The sequence below is a fragment of the Heloderma suspectum genome, chromosome 5, assembly GCF_057233095.1.
Source record: "Heloderma suspectum isolate Gila_16-S chromosome 5, 16-S_ref, whole genome shotgun sequence".
Taxonomy (NCBI): Eukaryota; Metazoa; Chordata; class Lepidosauria; order Squamata; family Helodermatidae; genus Heloderma; species Heloderma suspectum.
The window spans coordinates 75,747,972-75,772,564 of record NC_139462.1 but is presented as its reverse complement, the minus strand read 5'-3'; the positions used below and the strand labels follow the sequence as shown (position 1 = coordinate 75,772,564).

Here is a 24,593-nt window from a genome sequence, read left to right as displayed (position 1 = left end):
GGAACTAGTCCTGTGTTTAAGCAGGAGGTTGAACTGGACCAAGGAAGGGAAACATCTAGCCTGCAGGTCAGATGTAGAACTCCAGGCCTCTCAGTCCAGACTTCAGGCTTTTCACCAGGCGATGCCCCCTCACTGCCCTTGCTTTGGTTTATTGATATTATTTACTCCGTCCTGCTCTGTCTCTCAACTACAAAGCTGATAGAGGGACCTTTGGACAAGTCAGGAAAGGAGAATGCCTAAATGCAAATGCCTTTCTGTTGTGTATCAAACAAAGATAAGAGTCATATCTGTAACTCCATCTACTTTTGGCTTTGGCCACACCCACTGCTGGAATGCAGACCTCAACAGGATAAAGGTTGCATTAGACCACCTTTGGTCTCTTCCAAATCAAGATTCTTAAGTGCCAAATAAATGGAAGAAAAATTACAAAAGCAGTGTATGGTTACATATAATGGGAGATTTGAGGGCTTTAGATACAAAGAAGTGCTGCTATATATTTGTTGTCATTTCTCCATTATTAGATTATAGTAGGGTTGTGCACTCAGTGATAAATTCACATTTTCCCTGTTTTTATTAGACTTTTCAAGTAGAGAACAACCTGACTCTCAGCTTGCATCTCACTTAATGAGCTGTGACAAGGGAAGGACAGCAGTATCACCTTTTGTGTGCCTTTCGGGCAATACAGAACTTGATTTACAGCATGCAGGGACTGTCAACAGCGTAAGTGAGAAAGATTTGCAAAGTGCTGCTAAAGGTTTGACGGCTAATTTGAAGATCATTCTGAAAACTCATATGAAAGTGTTCATGAATTGTAGGTTATATTGTACTTGTGTATTCCGTTATTGGAGATGCAGAATTACTTCATATATATTAAGAAATCAAACCTTCCAGTATGAAGGCATGATTTTACCCACTTGACAAAAAAAAATCTAAACCGGGGTGGGGAACCTATTTCTGTTGAGGGCAGCATCCCCTCTGGGATAATGTGCCAGTGACTGCATGCCTGGCAGTGGGCCAGGTCAAAGTTGATGGGCTGGGCCCTCACCCTGTTTTGGCCACCCATTTTCTCTTTCATTCCCTCTTCCTACCGCCCAGCAGGCTGCTGGGGGAGGGACAGAATACTCTTGTCAGAAACCTGAACTGAGAGAGCTTTTGAAATTAGTCCTAGGACTGCATGTGGCCCACCACTGATCTAAACAAAGGGCTTTGCTAATATATTAATGGTGCAATCCTATACATGTCTAACTCATTGAGTTCAGTAGGACTTACTCCACGATAAATAGTATGGAATTGCAAGATGACTGAATTTAGTAATGGTTAAATATATAGACAATCAGTTTTATTAAAGGGTGGCAGCTAGCACAAAGTATAAAGCTGCAATCCAATACTTATCAGAAATAAGCCCTGTTAAGCTCAACTGTGTTCTTTGGAGCCCAACCAGAACGTTTATAGATTTAGGGAATTTTATTACAATATGACAAATGGACTTGCTCAGTAAGTGAACAGTATGAGAAAGGCAATTGTATTGTTTCTGCAGGTCATATTGCGCACAATTGGTATTAATGCCGCAAATATTCCCGTCCTCCATTCAAGGATATATGATAATCAGGGAAGAATAATGCCACTTAATGCATATGTGCTTGACTTTTATAAACATGGATCTTTGGTAGCAATGGCTCAGGATAATGGGTAGGTAATTTTCTTTCTGGTTTATTTCATTATCAATATAATAATCAAAATACTGAATGCACAGCATATGCTAAACATAGACCCAGTTTGCACATAATGACAATCATGGGTTAATTAGCCTATGAATTGCTGATATCTAGTAGGAGTGACCAAGCTGTCTCCAGTGCGCCCACTGCTTCTGCTTTAACAACCTACTATTACCCATGGGTTAACTCTAGGTTGTTTAACCCCTAAACAACCCAGTGTCCAGGTTCAGACATCACACTAACAACCTACAAATGGGGCGATTGTAGGCCATTAAATGAAAGCTGAAGTGATGAGCATGCTGGAGGCAGTGCGCTCACTGGCTCCCACTAGATATTGGTAATTTATGGGCTAATTAACTCACAATTGCTATTACCTATGAACTAAGGCATAATCTTCATCAGTGCGTGGTAACAGCCCCTTCTCAGTAAGATACAATCCTATTTGGTTATGCCCTCTTGTAACCATTAAGTTCAAAATCTTGAGTCCATGTGCAGTCCAGTCAGTACATGGAACTTTTGAATAAAGAAAAGGTATTGGTCACAATGTTTTCATACCTTCATTTTCACTTTTGAATTCCCACCAGAGTTTAAATTAAATCAAATGCAAAGATTCTTAATGGTTACTTTCTCATCAACTTCTATCCAAGGTAGTTTCTCTTTATGAGAAAGATGTAGTGAATATGTATATGAAGTATACAAAAGTATATGAAATATATAACTTTGCAAACCTACTTTCTTCTAGTCTACATGAAGGAGAAGCGTATGTTTTACTGAAGGACTTTTCCCTTGCTCTTAAAGCAATCAGGTAAGCAAAATATAGCAATACATTGGATTTGTTTGTTCTTCCTCTTTAGAAGAATTTAACAGATGTTGATGGTTTGATCCCTACCATGGGTCTAAAAACTCTTTGGGTGACTTCTTTATGCCTGCCATTCTCAAACATTCCCTAACTCGACCAGTTGTAAACCAATTCCAGTAGCTGTCATCATAGCCTTCCTTTTCTTTACATACATGGGGTTGGATCCAAGATCATCGTTCTGTTAGCGGAACAGATATTACTTGTGGAATGAGATTTCCGCGTCTTCTACTCTCCTGCCCCCCCCCATGCACCCTCCAAAGCTGCTCCAGAGGATCCCCTAAACCTCCTGAGCAGATTTGGCGGGTGCATGTGGGGTTGCAGGGTGGAGAGGATGGGGAAGTCCTGTTCCACAAGCAGTATCTGTTCTGCTGGCGGAACAATGATCTTGGATTCCAAATATTTCTATTACCAACCATAACATGAGTTGAAGAACTGATTGAGGCTTTGTATTTTGGAACCTGGGGCAACTACCAAAAAAGTAATATTTAGTTTGGAAAATAAAAAGTACATTCAGGTAGTTAAAAAAAAACTCCCTCAAAGGCTGACCCAGCCCTGTAGCAGGGCAAAGTGACCTTCTTCAGGCAGCACAATGGAGGGATAGATGAAGAAAGGATTTGGTATCTAAATGGTGCAGCAAGTCTTTGTAAACTGTTGGCTCTAGCTGGGCTCTGATTCAGGCAGCAGTGTGTCTTTGGCCAATACTGAAGAGACGCCAGATAGCATTATATTTCATAATCCGACTCAGCATGCTTGTTAAACGCTGTAGGAATGCTACCTACACAGCCCAACCCTAACCTTTTTTCTCCAGAAGCACTGAGTTAAAAGGGATTTCACGTGTGCACATTGCACGTCAGTTACCCACAAAAAATAGACAATCGGTTAAGGGGGAAGCATTTCTGCTGTAGAGTATGCCTGCATGTGTATATGGATGCAAAAACATCAATATATCATAGCAGCACCTGATAACATCATTTGGGTGCTCTCGGGCTGTAGATGAAGTCAGCAATTACCCCCTTATGAGAAATTTGGTCAGTCTACTGGCCTTTAGGCATACTGATCAGCCAGTGTAGCCATGCATTTATATCAGGTAAAAATAAGATGTTTAAAGGCAGTTAGGTTTCAATCCTATACCCACCTATATGGGAGCAAGACTCATTGAGTGTTCCATAAACAGACATGTCTAGGATTGTACTTCTGCCAGAGTGGCATAACTGAATAGCTTTCTTTGCTTTAGCTATATCATTGCAAGCTATGTTTGCACCACTACAGCTAAAGTACATTGACGAGACAGGATGTGAGAACTGTAACAAAATAAAGCATTGTCTCCTATTGAGATTATTATAGAACACAATTCACAGCAGGCAAAGGGTGTTCTGAAGGAGGTAAAACTGGTCACACATTTGAGTTCCACTAAACTCTGGGGAATTAATTCAGAGTTAAATAATTTAACAACTGCGGCAATACATTTGTTGAAGGTTTTCAACTTTCAATTGGAACTGTAGAGGTAACCCTTGCCATGTCTGTTTCTAAGAGATCTCACTTGGAAAGGTGGATATGATCAGTGCGAAACTCTTGTTTTTTTCTTTTCATTTTTGACCTGCAAGATTTAGTTCAAAAGGCTTTATCTAAGGTTTCAGATACTTTCCAAAAGTTGTGTAAGAACAGTTATATTGTATGCATAGGTGCTGTTTGAAAGGCTTCTCCCAGGAAAATTGCTCCTGGAAGTTAGAAGCCTCACCTCCCCCCACCCCCACAGGGCATCTTTTGCCCCCAGCCTGTGTTTTGTGTGGCTGGCTCTTTAAACTAGCCCCCTAAGTTCAAAATATCAGAGCAATGGCAAAGTATGTGCTAGAGGGCTATGTTGAAAAGCTGCCCCTAGGAAAACTGGGATCCCCCCGGTATTGCAGAGGACCTTCGGGATAAAAGACTGCTCTGTGGGAGATGGCATTGGCCCTCCTCTGCAGTTTTCCAGGGGTCAGCTTTGAGGGGAATTTTTTTAGCATCTCTGCATCATTAGTAAATATGACAAATCACCTTTCATGACTAGAGTACATGTATTTCTTTTTCTTGCAAAGGAATTTAATAACTGTTTATCCTCTTTTCCAGTGTTTCTTTGCGTGAACTTTGTGACAATGCGGATGATCATGTTGTGCGGGCATTTGAGCAATTAAGTCACAGCTACTGGGAAAAGCTGGAAAACGTGTAAGAATACATCAATAAATGAATCTTTTGGTCTATTGAAGATGCCTGGGCTGAAAAACCTTTGGAGAAGGATAACACATCATATTGTTCTGAACACACTCAAGAGAGCTTCAGCTACTGGGCAGTATAGAAACGAAATGAATAAGTGACTGAATAAAATATCTGTATCAAATTAGAATCAGTGATTTGTTCATAGGTTATCTAGGGTCAGCTTGATTATGTATATAGTTTTAAAGATTTTACAATTATCATGTACACAAGGAGGACCTGCAACAAAATTTGCCAGTGTGTAGTACTCCTCACTGCAGCCAGCCATGCCCTCTACCAGGATACTCCTTTTCACCACTACCTCCACCCTACTGTTTTTGTTCCATTCCAGCAACAGACACTCAGCATACCACACCCACTTCCTCATTTGGCTTTTTTATTGTGGGGAGGGGGGCTAAAGAAACCAGGAAACCTTGGCCTGCTGATTGATGCCAGTAAGTACATTTTTAATGTTTTTAATGTTTTACTATGTTTTTAATTGATTATTTTTATCTCCCCAGTTTTGTTCCCAACTTCTTCCTGTGTACTTTGCTGTCACTGGAAAATACTTTGGAAATAAAAATGCTTTTATCTCTGGTCTCCAAATGCTTTTCTTTTTACATATGCTGATATGGCTGTGAAAAACGTCATGCAAGAAACCATACCTATGGTTATTTAATACATTTATATCCTCCCACTTTTCTTTCATCATGGAACTCAAAGAAGTATACATAGGATTTCTATGTGAGTCTCCCATCCAGGCACTGGCCAGACCCAGAACTGCTTATCTTCAGCAACTTACGCACTGGGAATTCACAGGAAGGAGTAAAGCCTTATAAGTTAATTTTGGCACAGACTACTTGTTCTTAGTATTTTTTTGCTGTTGTGTTTTAAAGAAACTCTGTAAAGCATTAGGTAGATTTAAAATGCTAATAAATAGATCCAGATTCCCATTATTGAGATTTTTGTATATTCATGGTCAGGAATTCAGTGAAGGATGTGGGAAGCCCCAAATTCAAAAAAATACTTGGCAAGTCTAACTGCAAAAAACATCTGGCTCTTTTCCCTGCTTCACTTTCCACTGAGCAGAACACAGAAAAATAAGACAAAGCTTTCACAAGTAAATGCTGGTCTCTAATTTTGGTATGTTTGTCCTCACAGCCTTCTCTGAACTAGGTGTCTTCCAGCTGTGGTGTGACTACAACTCCAAGCATGCACTAGCCATGCTGGGAATTGTAGTCCAACGTATCTGCAGCTAGACTGGCTGGGGCATGCTGGGAGTTATAGTCCAATATAGCTGGAGGCAGCTTCTACTGGTGCGTTACAATTCAAAACAAAAGGGGTGCTGCTGCCATTAAGATGAATGCCTCTGCACCATGAGTAATCAAATTAGGAAACGGAGACCCTGCTGCTGGGATAACCTCTCAAATGTCACAACAGCAGTTTCTGCCTGTCCCCTCATATGCAAGTCCTAACATAATGCCTCATTTAGCTTTCAGTGAAGCCAACAGGATCCCCTAGTTATATACAACCTCCTCCTGCTTCAATATTGGCTTCTTGACCAGAGAGTGCAGTTAGGGAGAACTGCAAAACATTACAAATCAATACAGTGTCATTATTTTCCTTTTCCCTCCCCATCCTTTTGTGTCTTTACATTTTTAGCCTGAGTGTGGGACTGCCTTTTTATCTGTAAACTGTTCTGAGAGCCTTTGCAGCTGAAGAACAGGGTATTAAGTGTTTTGAATGAATAGTCGCCAAGCAAATGATGAATGGACAATAGGTACAGGCCTGTGGGTGGAGACAGGTGAGAGGCAGTGAATGAGCGACTCTGGAGGAAATGTTACTGGATCACTAAGCATCACAACTGGCGGCAGGCTCTGAGCTAGAATGCGTAGATGGAGGGAAGGGTAGGACACAAATTACAACTCTGTCTTCGGAATAGCAGTGGATTAAAGTGAAAAGGAATGGCAGGCAGCCAGTGCATCTCACTCCTCCAACAAGTAGTGTGATCTACTAGGAAATGGTTAAAACAGAAACCAAAGCCTCTTGAGCAATTTATCTCCAGTCCTAGAAGACATGTAAGGTACAGTGGGTTAGGATCCATGTATAGAACTTCTAAATGAGAAAGATGACAGGGAAACTTGCACTTTTCAAGTAAAAATATGATTTCTTCATAAAAAATCACTCATAGTTTACAAACTGGCTATATGCACATGCATCTGTATATATACACATTCATATAACATTCAGTGAACCTAGGTTCATATTTTAAGTGCAGAAACATAGGAATGCCCTTTAAAGCCACAACTAAGGGAGCTGAATCAGGATGGAAAACAACGATTAAATGGTATCTCCAAGCCATTTCTAATAATATTTAATGAAACTAAACATTTCATCTTTTCATCCAAAATTGGCTCCCAACGTAACATACAGTTAAAATCAACAAATCAGTGGAGGGGTCATTTCTGTAGGTTAGCATCTTTTCAATAAGCTAGCCCCCAGTCTATCAGCAGCCAGAAAAAAGAAGTGTCAATTGGCTTTGGGCAGCAAAGATGATACGAGATATGCATTGCTTCCCTCTTCCTTCAAAGCCAGATTGGAATGCATGTTGTTTGACTGGAGGGCAGTACCCTTTTTCTCAAACCAAGCTGGTAGGTGGCAGGAGACCCCAGCTAAGGATAGGGGAAGATCATGCCCAAACCTCTGACCTAAGAATGTGGAAAGGTCACCTTTCCTTGCTTTCCCATCTGACTCTAGTCCTTCAAGCACCCCATGCCTTCTGGCTTAAGTTCTGCAGTGTGCTTGCCTGCTCTCCCTCCCCCCTGGTAGTGATCAGAAGAACTGCATAAGGTGATGGCAGTAGTGGCAGCAATACAAGGATGGGAAAGAAGAATCAAAATATGATGGGCAAGAACCAGTGGAATGCAAGGTGGAAAGCGCGCCCCAAGCTATGAAATTACAGAGGAAATTTCTAGTACTGACTTCAACTGTATTATAGCGAAAGAAGGCAGGAAGCTCCAGGGGTTAGCGAGAAAAGAAGCTAGCCGTGGGAAAAGAGTGTTAAGACATATTGCTTATGTACTTCCAGGCCAAGCTGCAAGGCTTCTTATGATCTGTAAGACAAACATGAAATAATGCCTTTACATAATCTGATACATATCTGTTCCTAAAGGACATTCATTTTTCTTAAACTTGTAAAGAGAAGTACTCAGTTCACATTTAAGTTTCAGAATTTATTTACTGAAATTAATAGTGTTACTGCCATATGATATTCAAATATAAAGAAGAAACACCTGGATGCTATATATTAAGCAGTTAATTTCAGTACCACATCTTGAAGATTCACTGAGCTCTTATCACACTTTGTGTAGTGGCTGCACCATCTCTTGCTACTGAACAAGGTAGGAAAGAATTTCTAATTCAACAGCCTTGAACAGAATTCTGTCACAAGTTTCCAACTGGGTGAGGAAGGGAAATCTGTAGACATGTAGCTGAGGAAAAATGCTAGGTATAACAAACTAAAACACACAAATGTTAAGAAACTTGTAGGAAAGGCTTTCGATAGTGCTAGAATGTATACAGATCAGAGGCCATAACAATGGCTTAATCACAGTTTTATGAAGCTGGGAATTATCAGCAGGTTCCACATGCTTTGCTAGCCCTCTCCTCAGGAGTGTGGCTTTGGGCCTCAATCCTAGTTAAAATAAAGCACAATTTCCCATTGTATTGGAAACAGGAAAATGGAGTTTAATAAACCAACACTAAACAGGATTTGCAAATATAATTAAACCATGGTTTCAGATTCTTCTTAGAAAAATGGTATTAAGCCACAGTTTCATTTTGGCCATAACAGAAAAATATATAACTGAAGGTTTGCATAGCTGTATCTCCAAATTTGTAATTATTTTGAATACTGCTGCAGGTTTTTAAAGTTAGCTATTTGAGAAGAAAGTAAGACAAACAACCCAGATGGGTGTCATGTGCTTCAGAATAATGTACTAAATTATATAAAAAATATTTGTGACTGATATTACATTTGATCACATTGCTCCTTAGGAATACTAGTAAGATTTACAGTATTCAGTAAACTCTTCTGCTTCATTCTCTTACATGTGCCCAATCTTCAACTAGGTAATACTTTATCTTCAGCAACAGAAAAGTACTCTGATGTACTGCTAGAGTCACTACCGTTGGATGTTTGACTTAGATCTTCTACATCAGAATCTGAATTTACTGTGCAACTTGGTCCATTAGTTATTGAAGGAGATCTTCTATGGTCTTCCACAGATGTTGAAGCATTTTCTAATAGATTGCTTTCTTCAGCAAGAATAGCTGAAATTAAAGTGCTGTTTGCAGGAGTATCACAGGCTACATTTCGCTGAGTAACAAAAATACCATCAGTTTCTGATTTCAGAGACTTGCCTATGGAGAACAAGGAAGAGTGGCATACCAGGTCTTTCAGCTCCTGAAAAACAGGTACATTATTTCTTGAAGGCACAGATTTTTTAACATCTGGATTTTTTTCTGTTGTTTTCATTGATTTCTCATGTGCATATTCAGTTTTATTGGAAGGCATCATGGAGGAGGTCAAAGGGCCAGAACTATTTTTGAGACACCCCTTGAAAGAAAACAAGCATGGAGTGTTGCTTGCCCAAGAGTAATTATTTGGAGAGACAACACCAGATACAGACTTCTCTTTTGAAGCATAGGTCTCATCAGAAGCATAATTTGATGGTTTGCAGGCCAAGCTGGAAGTGACATTAGAGTTCTCTACCAAGTGCATACCAGAAACAACTGCAGATGATGTGAGCCAACTGTGTCCCAGATTATTCTCCTTACTGAAGCAGACAGCTTTGTTCCCTTGCACTGCCTTCTGAGTAGGAAGAAAAAATGAAAATGAGGTCTGCTCTGAACTCTTTGGTTTAGTTGTCTGAAAACAATCACTTTCAGCATTGGTAGAAAAAGCTGAGAAGAATGGATTCTCACTTACTGCTGTGCCTGGCTTAGGACTGATGGTGGTAGTAGTTGTATTAGTAACAGAAGTAGTAGAGAAAACTGACACTGAACCATATCCATTTATCTTGTTTCTTATATTGCAATCTTGGCTTTTAGATTTTCCCAGAAAAAGAGTGGAGAAAACTGAGTTCTCTTTTTTGAGAGAGAGGGTTGAGCCCTTACTTGCAGTGGGCATTGTCAAGCTACCACTTGAACTGGAAACAAGAAGTGGAGCTGGAAGTTCCACAACAGCACCTGAAGAGTATGAGTTTAAAGCAGCTACAGGTGGTGCTGTTGACTGGACTACATTTGGGAATGCAGTAAATGAGAACCCGGTTTCAGAAGGAAGTGTTACCGCAGGAAGTGGAAGAACTTTTGTCATCTTAAGAAAACTACTGGTATTTTCTGATAGGAAGGTTTCCTTGCTCTCTTTTTGAGATTCTTTCACATTAAGTAGATTCAAATTATTGTTTGAGCCAGAGAAATTAAAGTTCACAGCTTGTGCTTTGCACGTAAAACCAAGTGAATCAGAGAAACTAGGTTCCTTGACACTTTTTCTTTGTAATATTTGCATTTTCAGTTTCTTTTGGTTATTTGCTTTGATACTACGGCAAGAAGGAGCAACTCCTGAAGTTGTGTTCTTTGAAGGCTGAGGTTTTGGCAATGTATACTTTTTATTTAGAGGTAAGGTCTGTGTTTGCAATTCATCTGAAAGCATTTGATGTTTCATGTAATAATTATAACGCGCCTCCTGAAATTAAAGAGGACACCATATTTAGTACAATCTCAAAACCACCAATTTGTTTTGCAATTAGTATCTTCAGCAAGTATGTTAAGATTTCTGTAGTGTACTGTGTAAAATGCTAGTGCATGACCAATCCTAGTATAGAATCACGTAACTTGCACTGGACAAGACAAGGAAGACATGCATGGGTAGAGGGAGGGTTGTATGGAACTTTTCCTTCCAAAAATGGTCTGAGTGCTTTAGTGAACAAACATGCATATCATACAGCAGGAGAAGGCAGGCACTCTACCTGTGCTAGGATAGATAGTATCTTAGAAAACACAGTGAGATACTAAGAGCCCCCGAGGAACATACAATCCATGCAGCTTACATTTAAAAACAATGTTTCAAGCCATCCTCATTGTAGGCATGATGGGTTGAAAATGATTTTGAGTGGACAGATTTGGAAAGGTCTCCATTACCAAAATTAGAGATATCAAGCTATGAGAAGACTAAACATTCAACCTTACCTCATGACTCATGCTTCTAAATGCAGTAGTTGCTGATATCGACATAAGTTGAGTAGCAATATGCCTACCAGTATCCAAAATATCCACTCCTGCCACTGGCTAAAAAGATATTTAAGTCAAATACTGTTCTGATAAATCAGTATAAAAGTAACAAGTAATATTTAGCGTTCACTAAATGTGGCAACTTACACAGAATGTATCCTGTATGTTTTTCTTATCTTCCCATTTATTTCCAGGGCTTTGTGATACGGAATGTTCAGTATCTCCACATAAAAGGTCTGCTTTTAAGACAGAAGGTAAAACCACAGTGTTATGAATATAGTGCGGAAAGCACTTTCGACTCAAACATTTTTTAATATCAAAATGAAATAGTTTCAGCATATCTCCACTTTTACAAATTATTGGGGCAATCCAAAATCATTGTGGTCAGTGGAAGTTACTTATTCATTTTAAGAACTCATAATTATATCAATAGGTGGTAGTGTTTTATAAAATAATTAAGGTCTTCCATATTTGAAAGTGCCTACATACCTTTTGCAGCATCCAAATTAACTGCAGTGAGATTCAAGGCTAAGATATCATTGACTAAAGATGTGGTATCCATTTGCATTTGTTTGTATTCTGGTTGGCTTTCATCATGGTTGGACGATATTTGCATCAGGTCAAGCTGAGTCTTCATTCTGTAGAGAAAATTTAAGATACAGTGAAAGTACTATTTCTGCTGCTCAGTATTCATATTCTACAGGATTGCTCAGCAAACACGAAAGCAAGGGAAGTAGATAAACTAGTTCTTGAAACTTTGCAATTTCTCAAAAAACTTTGTGAAATCTGTATGCAAATGGGATTTTAATGCAAGTTTCATGATGAAGCAGAACATGAATTACACCAGTACTGCTTTACACCAGCAGTGAGTAAACGTCAGGCTTGTGTGATCTACTTTTTAATTTTTCACTAGAAACCTGGGGTCTACCATTGGTGACTCAGGATATGGAATTAGTCACAAGTATCTGCTGCACTCTAAGCCATACATTGGGGATAACATGCATAATATACAAAAACAAAAATTCCATGTTTGACTTAGTATAGATCAGATACTAATATCCAGCTTAAAAATGCAGTGAGCTGCAGAAGGGCCGGATAAAGGGCAACCAATTAATGGTCCTATTTTGCAGGTGAGGAGTACAGAGGCTTAGAGATAAGCAATTAATTCAAGACCAGACAAGGAATCAATGGCAGATTTTTTTTCAGAGAACCGATTACTTATTTCCAAGCTACATTTTCACTGTATAAACTGCTTTGACCACTTTTTGTTGAAAAGTGTTATATAAATATTCCAAATAAATAATGTGGAAAATTGCAGTTTATGTATTCAGCACATTTTCAGCCCTGCCACTTCAATAAGAAAACCAGTCTAAGACTGTAGCACTAATGTCAAATTCATGGAGGATAAGGCTATCAATGGCTGCTAGTCTTGATGGCTATATGCTGCTTCCAGTATCAGAGGCAGCACGCCTACGTACACCAGCTGCTGGGGAACATGGGTGGGAGGGTGCTGTGGTCCTCAGGTCCTGCTTGTGGGTTTCTCATTAGCAGCTGGTTGGTCACTGTGTAAACAGAATGCAGGACTAGGTGGACCCTTGGTCTGATCCACTATGGCTCTTCTTACAGTCAGGGCCAGAAATACTGGAACAAGGGTAACTGTTTTGGCAGTTGGCCTCTGTACACCACCACATTGAAGTTGAAAGGAAACACACTCAGATGGGAGCGAAGTCAGGACTTTCAGCTGTAATTCAAGGGGTTTGACAAAAGTGGGGCACTAACCATTCAGGAAGGACAGCCAGTGGCATACATCCCCCCCCCCCCCCGGTGGCTCATAAGTAATGGAACAAACCAACATCATTTCAAACTTAAGGATCGCCTTTAATACCTGGAGGAAAATCCTTTGCAGTCAATGACTACATGAAGTCTGGAACCCGTGGACATGACCAAATGCTGAGTTTCCTCCATCAAGATGCTTTGCCAGGCCTTTACTGAAGCTGCCTTCAGCTGCTGCTTGTTTGTGGGTCTTTCTGCCTTCAGTCTTGACTTCAGTAAGTGAACCGCATGCTCTATTGGGTGGAGATCAGGTGACTGACTTGGCCATTGAAGAACATCCCACTTCTTTGCCTTGAGAAACTCTGGGGTAGCTTTTGCTGTATGTTTTGGGTCATTATCCATCTGCAATATGAAGTGGCGTCCTATCAGTTTGGCAGCATTCGGCTGAATCTGAGCAGAAAGTATAGCCCTATACACTTCAGAATTCATCCTGCTGCTTTGATCAGCAGTCAGGTCATCAATAAACACCAGTGACTTGGTTCCATTGGCAGCCATACATACCCATGCCATCACACTGCCTCCACCATGTTTGACAGATGATGTGGGATGCTTTGGATCATGAGCTGTTCCTTTCCTTCTCCATACTTTTCTCTTCCCATCATTCTGGTACAAGTTAATCTTGGTTTCATCAGTCCAAAGAATCTTATTCCAGAACTGGGCAGGCTTTTTTAGGTGTTTGCTGGCAAAGGCTAATCTGGCCTTTCTGTTCTTGAGCGTTACCAGTGGCTTGCACCTTGTTGTGAAGCCTCTGTATTTACATTCATAAAGCCGTCTCTTGACTGTAGATATTGACAATGACATGCCTTCCGTGGCCTTCCAGGCCTTTTGCTGTTGCTGAGCTTGCCAGTTAATTCCTTCTTTTTCAGGATGTTCCAAACTGTTGTATTGGCCACTCCCACTGTTTTTGCCATCTCTCTGATGGGTTTATTTTGTTTCCTCAGCCTAATGATGGCCTCCTTCACTCACATGGACACCTCTTTGGACCTCATGTTGAGAGTTGCAGTGAACAGCTACCAAATGCAAATGTAACACTCAGAACTACCTCCAGGCCTTTTATCTGCTTGATTGTCATGTGGTACCCAGGAAACAGGCCACACCCAGCCATGCAGCTGCTTGTCAGCCATTCGTTCCATTACTTATGAGCCACCAACGATGGGTGTGTGTGTATGCCACTGGCTGTCCTTCCTGAATGGTTAGTGCCCCACTTTTGTCAAACCTCTTGAATTACAGCTGAAAGTCCTGACTTCGCTCCCATCTGGGTGTGTTTCCTTTCAACTTCAATGCGGTGGTGTACAGAGGCCAACTGCCAAAACAGTTATCCTTGTTCCAATATTTCTGGCCCTGACTGTATGTTCTTATAAGCAAGCTTGTGTAGAAGTCTCATTAAAATAAGGGGGGACTTGTGTCTTAGTAAACATGCATAGTATCATCCTACCTTTCACTAAAAATACTAAAGAAACAGTCTGGTAGCCAGTGAAAGCATTGTAACAAAGGAATCACATTCCCTCTGAACCATCCTGTCAACAGTCTGACCGCAGCATTCTGGATCAGCTAAAGTTTCTGAACAGTTTTCAAAGGCAGCCCTATGTACAGCACATTATATTAGTCCAAACATGATGGAACAGCTGTGAGCTTATTAACAGGCACATCATATTACACCAGTGCTCTTTAATCTGTACTGGCTTCCAGTCAGTTTCTGGGCCCAATTCAGAGTGCTGGCATTAACTTTTAAAGTCCTAAATGGCTGGGGGCCAGGCTACCTGAAGGATTATCTTCTCCCATATACACCTACCCGAACCATAAGATTGTCTTCATAGCCTCTTTTCTGGGTGCCACCACCAACTGAGGTGAGGCAGGTGGCTACTAAGTAGAGGGCCTTTTTGATAGTGGCACCCCAGTTGTGGAATGCCCTAACCGGAGAGGATCACCTGGCGCCAACTTTATGGTCTTTTCAGTGCCAGGTGAAGACCCTTTTCTTTTCCTAGACCTATTAGTTCTTCAGTTTGTTTTTAAATGTGTATTGTTGTGTTTTTGGATCTTTCCCTGATGTTGGTTTTTTTTTTTTTTTAAACTCTGCTTTTATTCTGTTTAAAACTTTTAAAGTTTTAAAATTGTTTTATCGTGTTGTCTTTTAAAGTTTTAATTTTTGTGGCTTGTCCAGAGAGCTTTGGCTATTGGGTGGTATCGTAATGTAATAAATAAATAAAATGTAGTTAAGGCATGAACTGCCATGGCCAGATCCAATATCTCCAGGAACATGTGCAGTTGGCACACTAGTCTCAGCTGTGCAAATACATTCCTGGCTATCACTGAATCCTTGGAATTCAGGTTCAGGGCTGGAACCAGGAGTATACCCAAACTACAAATCTGAGTTTTCAAGGAGAGTGTAACTCCAACACAGGAAAGTCCCTGTTCCCTGATCTGCCCTTTGACTGACCAGGAACACTTGTCTGGGGTAGGCTTCAATTTGTTTGCCCTCATCCAGTCAATTAGCAACACTGGACAATGATTTAAAACTTTAACAGCTTCACTGGATTTAAATCGAAAGGAATGAGAGAGTAGGGTGTCATCAATACTGACAACCTCTCTGTAGAGTAGGGTGTCATCAACTTCAGACAACCTCACCCAGCATTTTCCGGTATATGTTAAATAGCATGGGGGACAAGATGAAACCCTGAGGGACTCCACAGACCAACAGCTACGGAATAGGACAGGAATCACCCAGAACCACCTCCTGAAATTTTTAATTATGTTCAGTGGTATATAACTCTATTATATTTATTTAAATAAATAAAATTGCCCCTCCAAAAAGTACCAGAGCAACTGTTAAACACCACCTCTCAAGTTGCAACCCAGCCAGAAGGATACCATCATTGGTGGTATTGAAACTTGCCAAGAGGTACTTCCCCAATCCAGTTTCTGACATAGATCATCCACTAAGGCAACCAAAACAATCTCTGTTCCATAACCAGGCCTGAAGGTAGATTGAAATGGATATAGATGCTCTACTCTACCCAGGACCTCCTGGAGCAGAGATGCCACCAGCTGTGTAGAAAGGTATGCGTGCCATGAGCACGCAAATTACCACTAGTCCCAGAACTTTTGGGTATGCATTTTGGAAATAAAAATTTTATCCTCCAAAGAAACTAAATGGTACTAGTTGTGTAGAAAAATGTGCATAAGCAAACTAGTCCTAGAACATGAAGTTTCAGCATGATTTGCAATATATTATTTTACTATACTGACGCAAAGCAGCTCAAATATTTTAGCAAGAAGCTTTAAAGTGATGTATGGTGGCAAAAATGGTTAGGGAATTAATCCACATCCTTAAAAAGTCTGTAATACTTAAGTTTCATTTCTCACTGGATAATATACTAATCAGTATATAAGGTTTTTTGTACACGCTGACCTAAAGCAGGGGTCAGTAACTTGTGGCCCTCCAGTAGCTGTTGGACCGCAACATCCATCAGCCCAAACCAGCATAGTGACAGTGACAAAAGTTGCAGTCCAACAACATCTGGAGGGCCACAGGATGCCCACATCTGACCTAAAGGAAAAGCCAGCCAGCAAGATGAACTGTAGTCACCATATTCTTTTTTGTGCTACAAAAATAATATGCTTCAAGGGTAAGATGACTTTAGATTGGTCCTGCACTCAGCAAAAGCACGATTGTGTGCGATTGGCAGTTATACTTATGCATAAAATACTTCCTTCATGCCCACCCCAATGCTACCAATATTTTATAATCACCTTACTGAAAAGGCAAACGCCAATCTTCACGTACCCTAATTCAGCATAGTAGACTCACCTTTGATTCAAGCTGCATGCGACCTGTGAATTAAGCAAAATAGAAATGAAGACCTTTTCAATCACTTCTTTACCGGAGTGCTTATCAGAAATTAAATGTTTAACCAACAGTTTACACTATCATTTCAGCATGGAACACAAGGCAAGGAAGTAAACTTACACATATTTGGGACGGAAAATCTGCTATACACCGTCTGCTTGAAAGTGCAAGCTCTAGGATTCTTTTCCAGAATCTACGTTTACATAATAGCGGGAATCCACAAATACACTTGGCTAGAGACAATCTTATGTTTCATTCTACCAGCCAAAACACTTCACACCTGTCCTGCATTGAGCAGTAACAGAAAGCCAAGTGTAATAGCAGGCAGGCAGTTTTTCAAGTTCTTATGCCTGAGAATTCAATCCCTGACCACTTGCCTGATGAACAGAGATCCCGTAAGACTAAAAGCTAAATTAAACATTTTAATATAAAGAAATCTTAGTAAATGGATGGCCTTATCTACATCTTGGTCACAGGATATTTTAAGCACTGCCTTCTCCCATATGACACTGCCCACCCACAGCTTTCAACTTTGGAGACCCTGCTATGTGTCTCACCACTTGCAGAAGCCTGACTGGTTGGGTCATGACACAGGGCCTTTCCTACTGCTGTACCCAGACTGTGGAAATCCCTCCCTTGAGAGGTTTAGTCAGCTCCCTCTCTTAAGCTGCAGACAAGCTGCTAAGACATTTTCATTTTGCCACCTTTTAGTGTGGGCTAAAGTTACATTTCCCTGTTTTTATGTTGAATGGTTTTATCCCACACTTGATTTTATTATGTGAAGTTGAAATTAGAAATTTGGAGTTTATTTTATGTCAAAGCAGCTTACAAAAAGTTAATAATGAAAAACGGGGTATAACATTTAAAAACAAATAAATTGATCTCTATCAAACCCTGTGCTGTTCCCTGCAAGCAGATGCTCTGTCAACATTCAAGTAGATTGAGCCTCAGTTTTCATAGACAACAACTCCAAATACAACTCTAAAGATAACTGACCATCTGAGAAAATATTATGCTCTTTCACTATCTCATAATATGGAAGAGGATACAGATTTAAAACATTAGCATTATGGACTAGTTTTTACTGTTCTAGAACAATTACGGACTGACAGAAAAATCCTGTTTTCCCTGTCATTAATTCATATGATGAATCCAGGTAACATAACTAAAATGCTTTCACCTCTAAGAAACGCTGGGGATCACATTCATCTAAAAGCTTTTCACAGTCATTAAGAATGTTTTCAATGGTTTTTCTGTGTACTTCCTTCATTCTCTTCCATATTAGACTCTCCTTCGCTTTCCTTTTCTTCTGGATTTCAAGGTCTTCAAGCAACTGTTTTTTCCTCATTTCCAAAGCTTTACAGACTTTTTCAAATTCTGTTTTAATTAACTCCTCTTCAAGTTGCATTACTGCCTAAAATAGTATTATATTTAAAAACAATACATTAAAGTTCATTGGCATTTTCTTTAAGGTGCATATATCTGTACATCTGTGCTGTATGGAACACAAAAGGAAATAAATGAGGGCAGAACTGGGGAGAAAAAACCCAGTCAAAATCACAGGTATGAGCAAGAAATTCAAAGCACCAGAAACATCAATGCAAAGCAGAAACAAAACCTGGCTGCACATATGGCTGGTCTTGGAATGTTTTTCAGCAATGGCCAAATGGGTGTTCTATCAGCACTATTAGGCTGGATTGACACCTTTACCTTTTCGTGGACAGAAATTATCTAGTCCAGGCTTCCCCAACCCGAGTCCCTCCTGATGTTGTTGCCTACTACTCTCATCAACCCCACCTACCATTGCCAATTCTTAGCGATGACAGGAGTTGTAGGCAATAACATCTGGAGAAACCCAGATTTGGGGAAGATTTATCTAGCCCCAGTCACTCACATTTTAGTCACATCTAGACTTGATTACCACACTGTACCCTAGGTGAAGCTGACTTTGAAAATATCTTGGAAGCTACAACAGATTTGAGATATAGCTGTCAGATTAACTAGGGTGGGCCAGAATATATGATGCCGATCTTCATTGGTTCCCAGTTGGTTTCTGGCTCCTGCTCAAAAGTGCTGGCATTAACTTCTAAAACCTTTAACACTCTGCCCCGGATATCAAAGATCTTCCACAGAGGACCTGCTACTTGCTATTTGAAGAATGTTGAAGGGTGGGTGGGTTTACCTGGGGCTGTTTCAACAACTGCACCAAGACTCTGGAACTCTCTCCTGGGAAAAGTGATCTCCATTCACTCACTGCTAGCTTTTCAATGCCAGGCAAAAAAGAGCCTTTTGAGCTTTCAGAATGTGAGGTGTTTCCGGCTATTAGGTTCTTTTCCTGGTTTCTCATTTTTGTATTGCCTACTGCTCTTTTAGTTAGTTAATTATTGGTTAATTTTGGGGGGTCTAATTGTAGTTTTAGTACTGAATATTAGCTGCCTTGTAGAGCCTTTTTGGCTTAAAAAGACAGGATACAAGTATTTTAGAAATAAAACAAACACCTCTTCCTTCTTTTTTATTACAGACAAAGCACATCCATGAGCGAGGAACTGTGCTCCATCCCCTCTATAGCTCAAGGAAAATGAGGAGGTGGTGTCTGTTATACATTCAGCCAAGTCCATGTTAATTTTCAGTTTTAACTGGTACAGATGTTTGCCAGCACTGGATGGCAGCATGCACATGAGAAAGTGAGAAGGAAAACAGGTAAAGCTGCAGTTATCTAGAACTTGCCATTCTCAACATTTTAAACACTATTGCAAATTATTTTTAAAATGATATTTTTGGCAACTATGCTGCTGCCACAGAAAGAGAAATGAAGAATCAATCATATGGTATCATTGATAGGACTACCCAATAATTCAGAGATTGCATACAAGCTTTTTGAGCTTCAAAAAAGGTGCACCAAGTTCTTACATGAAGTTTGATTTATATCTATTGACAAAAAAAACAACTATGACTGCTCGACCAGATATAGTTACACAACTGAGCGTGCATTAATTCTAAAGCAAAAGAGATGTTCAAGAACTTGTTACATGGTTTTGGTTTTTTTGCTTGGATGATGAATTCAGTGGAACCCCAGTGCCTGCACTATTTTAAAAGCCCTGTCTGGTCTGATGACCATCATTAATTGACTCAGGGTGCAATCCAATCGGGATAGTCAGCTGCCTCTGAACTCGGAGGTGGCCGACTATCCAATGCAGGGTGCGTGGAGCACGGAGGGAACCCTCTCCTTCATTCTCTGGCCACCCTGCATTTGTGGCTAGACGGCCAATTTTGGCTGTCTAGCTGGGGATGTCGGAGTGGGGTGAGGGGAGACCACGCAGCCCACAGAAAGCGTTGTAATGATGCTTCTGCTATCTCCTCCTCTCTCTCTGCCCCCAGGAATGCCCCCTTTTCGTCCGCTCTGTGCTGTGGTTACAAGCATGGAGATGGGGAAGAACCATGTCTCCTATGAGGCAGCTGGGGAGGGGGAGGGGAACATGGTTCCCCAAAACTGAAAAATCCTATGGCAGTCTAAATAGCGTAATAAAAAAATAAAGTAGCATGCACATACATAGTACTACAAATATAAATAAGGTAAGTGTGGGACAGATTCAACCTTGGATTTGGAAAATATAATGCTTTCTTTCATACATGCACAGTAATAAAGTAACTGTATACAGGAATCTGTTGAACTACGTATTTCCTTCACAGTTTCCTACAGATTTAATTAATTTCATCTTACCCCTGCATCCTTTGGGGGAACTGTCATTTCCTTCATCAGGTTCAGATGTAATTCTCTTATTTTCTTCAGGTTACTGAAGAAAGCTAGCTGTAAAACAGATATTTATAAAAGTGTTTAATTGTTTTGAAAAGCACAGAACTTTATTTAACAACAGCATACCTAATTATTGCAAGCATTTTGCTTAACATAAAAATTATCACTTAAAACAGGATTATCAGGTTCCCTGAATTTTAGAAGGGTGAGTTTTCAGCCTGAATGATCAGAACTTCAAAACCGGTATTCTTCTCTTGGAACAAGTACAAATGAGTATTTCCACTCTACCCTGTTATTTGTTAAACTATTACTTGCTGTAAAGCCTAAGAAACCCAAGCCAGAGCTGCAATATCATATTAAATATCCGGCTACATTTTGCATTCTTTTTGAAGACCAGATGAAAAGGTTTTTAAATCCTGATGCTGCAGAGTCATTCCTAACTGGTATTAAAATTAAAACAAGGGAACCAACTCTCTCAGCCTCTGGAGTTGGAATTTAGCCATCTTTACTGTTCTTTTGAAGTGCTCCTTGGGTTATAGCTGATAAGATGTCTAGGCAGTGTGCCAGAGTAAATGTTTGCATATTTCTGTTTCCTTTCTCCTTTTTTATGTTATATTGTAATAAAATGCCTGTGTGTGTGTGTGTACAAATATAAATATATTTTTAGATATATTACTTAAAATATACGAATGGTTTGCTTTTGTTTTTTATCTTTTTCTTAAATTTCTTATTATTATTATCATCATCGGATTATGATTATTATTATTCCTTGCTGGCTAAACCTTTAATGTTTACTAATACGCGTTAATTGAATGGTAATATATGGCCAATGGAAATGGATTGTTTGCTCCTGTTCCTTTGCTATAAGACTGATATGACACTGAAGATAAGGTTCACTGTTTGTGGTGTAGCAGATTGAAGATTTAATAATACCTGCAATGTTTGGAAGAGTGCTGTATAGGTATAATCTGCAACTGGATTTATATATATTTTTTCCTTCTTTTGCTATTCTCCCTTTCCCCCGCCCCCTCAGAATACTGTAATGTTGGAAACTGAAGATTTTGATTATGTTGTTGGTATTGTTTATTTCATTTATAAAAATAGATTAAAAAAAAAAGAAACCCAAGCCAGATCAAGTTAAACATGCTTAAGTCCCATTAAGCTTAGGGTGGGAAACCTCTTTCAGCCCTAGAGCCAATTTCAATTTTGGAGACGCTCTCAGGGGCCACATTCCAGTGGTGGGTGGGATTGAAGGCCAAGGCGGCAGGGCCAAAGGTAAAAGGGTGGGGCCAGAAATACAAACTATACCAGCATATTGTAGCTTAAAGCTTTTACTATCAGTAACTAAGCCTTAGGAGAGACATTACGCCTATGTGGAAAACACTACACAAAAAGCTGAGAAACTATCAAACAATCAGTGGTTGCGGAAAATGGAGCATGGCCATATGGGGAACTCTAGAAGGCTGGCCTGTTACCCCAGGAAGACAGGACTGGGGCCTCAGGTTGCCCACCCTTAATTAAGCATTAAGTTAGTACAGCAAACAGGATACGGATGCTTTTAAAAATCATGTTAATCTTCCATGTTTAGATTCCTCACAACGAGTTGCTCCTGGCTACTTTGCATATAGAGGAAATTATGAAAGCAATTACAAAATGAAAAGATTCCCCTCTTTTCTTTTCAGGGTTTTGTTGAAATTCACAATTAAAAAATTAATTTTAAAAAGTTAGTATGGCAAACATAAGACCCACTGATTTTAAATAAGGAAAGGGGACAGGAGAGAGTGGACTGACAAACATACTGCTCCGTATCCTAATTCACTTCACTTGCTTATCATTTATTGACCAAAGCCTGACAGATGGGATGTCAAAATGTGTGCCAACCATCACTGAATGGCAAAGAAGTGGAGAGGATTTTGGCTAAACCCTCCCACAGCTTGCTTTCTCAGCCTTCACAAGAGATTGTGTAGTCCAGACTGGCTGTGTAACCATGTTCAGGCTGCTTAATCAGTTAAAACAAAGTTGTTGGCTTTTTTAAAAACATAAAGTATGTTTTTAAAAAACATACTGTTTTTAACACTGTTTTTTGAACTGTAGATCAGACATTTAAGAGGCATTTCCCTATCTCCCTCACACAAAGAAATGCCCATTTTAAGATGCTTGCTCCAACACATACATGTATCTAAGAAGAAAACATGGTACATATGCAGACTGAATCAATTAAAGCTGGCTGCAAGCCTATGCAGAGCTAAAAACGCTTAGTCGATTGATTCATGGGCTTATGGCACACCAAAATCTGCATTAAGATGGGTCTATAAAACTGGTGTGATTGAAGAGACAGGATTCCCTTAATTGGGAGGTGTCCCTTTTATATTTATATATACGCTCATGTTCTTTTTGTCCATCCTCCCCACGTGCTCTTCAACATGCACCTAGGCAAGGCTTAGTCCTACCTCTGCCCAGAATCAGGCTGCAAAAAGGTTATGTTGTACACCTTGCTAGAATACTTAGGGTGCAATCCTATCATGATAGGTGGCTGCCTCTGAACTCTGAGGCGACCGCCTACGCAATGCAGGGCAAGAAAAGCGTGGAGGGGATTGTCCCCTCCACGCTTCAGCCCCCCTTCATTGGCGGCTAGACAGCTGATTCCGGCTGTCTAGCCATGGGAAGTCGAAGTGGGGGGGATGGGAACGACACATAGGAAGCGTTGGAACGGCACTTCCGCCCTCCCCCCCAGGAATGCCCCGTTTTCCCTGCTCTGCACGCCTCTTCCAAGCATGACACACGGGGCTGTTCCATGCTGCCTACGAGGCAGCACAGGAAGGGGTGGTGGTCGGTTCTCAGGGAACTGACCTATCCTATGGCTGTCTAGCCACTGACTAGCGGCCACAGGATTGCGCCCTTAGTAACATTTCTATACTGCCGAATAGCTGAAGCCCTCTGGGCAGTTCACAGGAATTATTTATTTTCTTCCCCTTTAACCTCTCCGATGTGAGTGTTACTTAGAACAGAACCACTGGAATAAATAGACTTAAATCAGACCACCATGGGATGCAGCCCACTGCATGTATGGTTGGAGGGGTGTTTTTTCCCTCTGTTGGTCATACAAGACTACACAGTGCCCCAATGCGTTCCTACAAGGCAAGGCCGTGGGGGAGAGGCTCATCTGCTTTCGGTTGTCCCAGGCGCCAACCTCGGGAGAGAAGAGCTTCCTCCCACTCCCCACAGAAGCGCTTACTTTCTCCTCTTGGTACACCGTGTCGATGAGGTTGACGGAGTGGAAGATGCCGCGGTGCTCCTCGGACACGCACTGCGCGCAGCCCCCGCGGTGACAGAGGCGGCAGTAGAGCTGCAGGGACCGGTCCGGGTGCTTCTCGCAAGCGACGCCCAGCGCGGCCAACTGCGGGGCCAGCGCCCACGAGGCCTCCTCCGGCGTCGCTTCCCGGCTCGGCCTCGCGAGGCTGGCGGCCTTGAACAGCTTCACCACCTCGGCCAGCGTGGTGTTGACGGGCAGGGCGGCGGCCCCGCCGTCCGAGGGCAGCCGGCAGAGCTTCCGGCACAGCGGGCACGGCACGCTAACGGAGACGGCGCCGCTCCGCGAGCCTCGGCCGGAAGCCTGCCCGGTCTCCTGGGGCTGGCCATGGCTTCGCGGCCCCGGCCGTGAGGGCGGCGGCTCCGCGGCGCCCCGGGCTTGGCCGAGACACTCGACCAGGCAAGGCCGGCAGAAGTTGTGCGAGCACCCCGGTAGCGTCACCGGCTCCTCGAAGAGCGACAGGCAGACGGCGCAGGTCAGGCTCGCCTCCATTTGCGCATGCGTCAGCAGGGACCCTCCGGACGAGGGCGGGGGGGCGCTCGTCTGTTTTCCGGACGCGGCGAGTTCTAAACAGACCACTGAGGAGACAAGCTCCCTCCCCCGACCGTGAGGCCGCTCGCCTTTCCGCCTGTAAGCCACCGACTGCCTTCCTCGCCGCTCCCGTAACCGCCGCTTGCCGATCACTGCCACTTTCGGAACAGCTCTCGCCTCCTCGTCGCAACGAACGACCCATCCGGGAACAAAATGGACCCGGT

The 24,593-nt window shown here is 41.4% G+C and overlaps 2 protein-coding genes across 18 annotated transcripts in view; one reads left to right on the top strand and one right to left on the bottom strand.

Moving 5' to 3' along the window:
• Window positions 1-5,403, top strand: part of DDX60 (DExD/H-box helicase 60) — a 98,434-nt gene extending 93,031 nt beyond the window's left edge. For all 15 annotated transcript variants that reach the window (XR_014792119.1, XM_084856407.1, XM_084856406.1 and 12 more), the window contains 4 exons: window positions 578-720; window positions 1,538-1,689; window positions 2,458-2,520; window positions 4,681-5,403. Coding sequence is in view for 14 of the 15 variants with exons in the window: in XM_084856407.1 (XP_084712533.1) it covers window positions 578-720; window positions 1,538-1,689; window positions 2,458-2,520; window positions 4,681-4,780 (458 nt within the window). In the remaining variant the exon portion in view is untranslated. The remainder of the gene's footprint in view (window positions 1-577; window positions 721-1,537; window positions 1,690-2,457; window positions 2,521-4,680) is intronic.
• Window positions 5,404-8,021: 2,618 nt separating this feature from the next.
• Window positions 8,022-24,579, bottom strand: LOC146344019 (uncharacterized). Of its 3 annotated transcripts, none has more exons than XM_084856417.1 (8): window positions 23,764-24,579; window positions 20,496-20,582; window positions 17,955-18,188; window positions 16,736-16,758; window positions 11,584-11,732; window positions 11,242-11,333; window positions 11,053-11,151; window positions 8,022-10,549 (listed from the first exon to the last, which is right to left on the bottom strand). In XM_084856417.1, the coding sequence occupies exons 1-8, from the start codon at window positions 24,328-24,330 to the stop codon at window positions 8,927-8,929; spliced, it is 2,874 nt and encodes a 957-aa protein (XP_084712543.1). In that variant the 5' UTR covers window positions 24,331-24,579; the 3' UTR covers window positions 8,022-8,926. The 3 variants fall into 3 exon arrangements, with proteins under 3 accessions (XP_084712543.1, XP_084712544.1, XP_084712545.1); XM_084856418.1 differs by having other exon boundaries at window positions 11,242-11,330; XM_084856419.1 differs by lacking the exon at window positions 11,053-11,151.
• Between the last annotated feature and the right edge of the window lie 14 nt (window positions 24,580-24,593).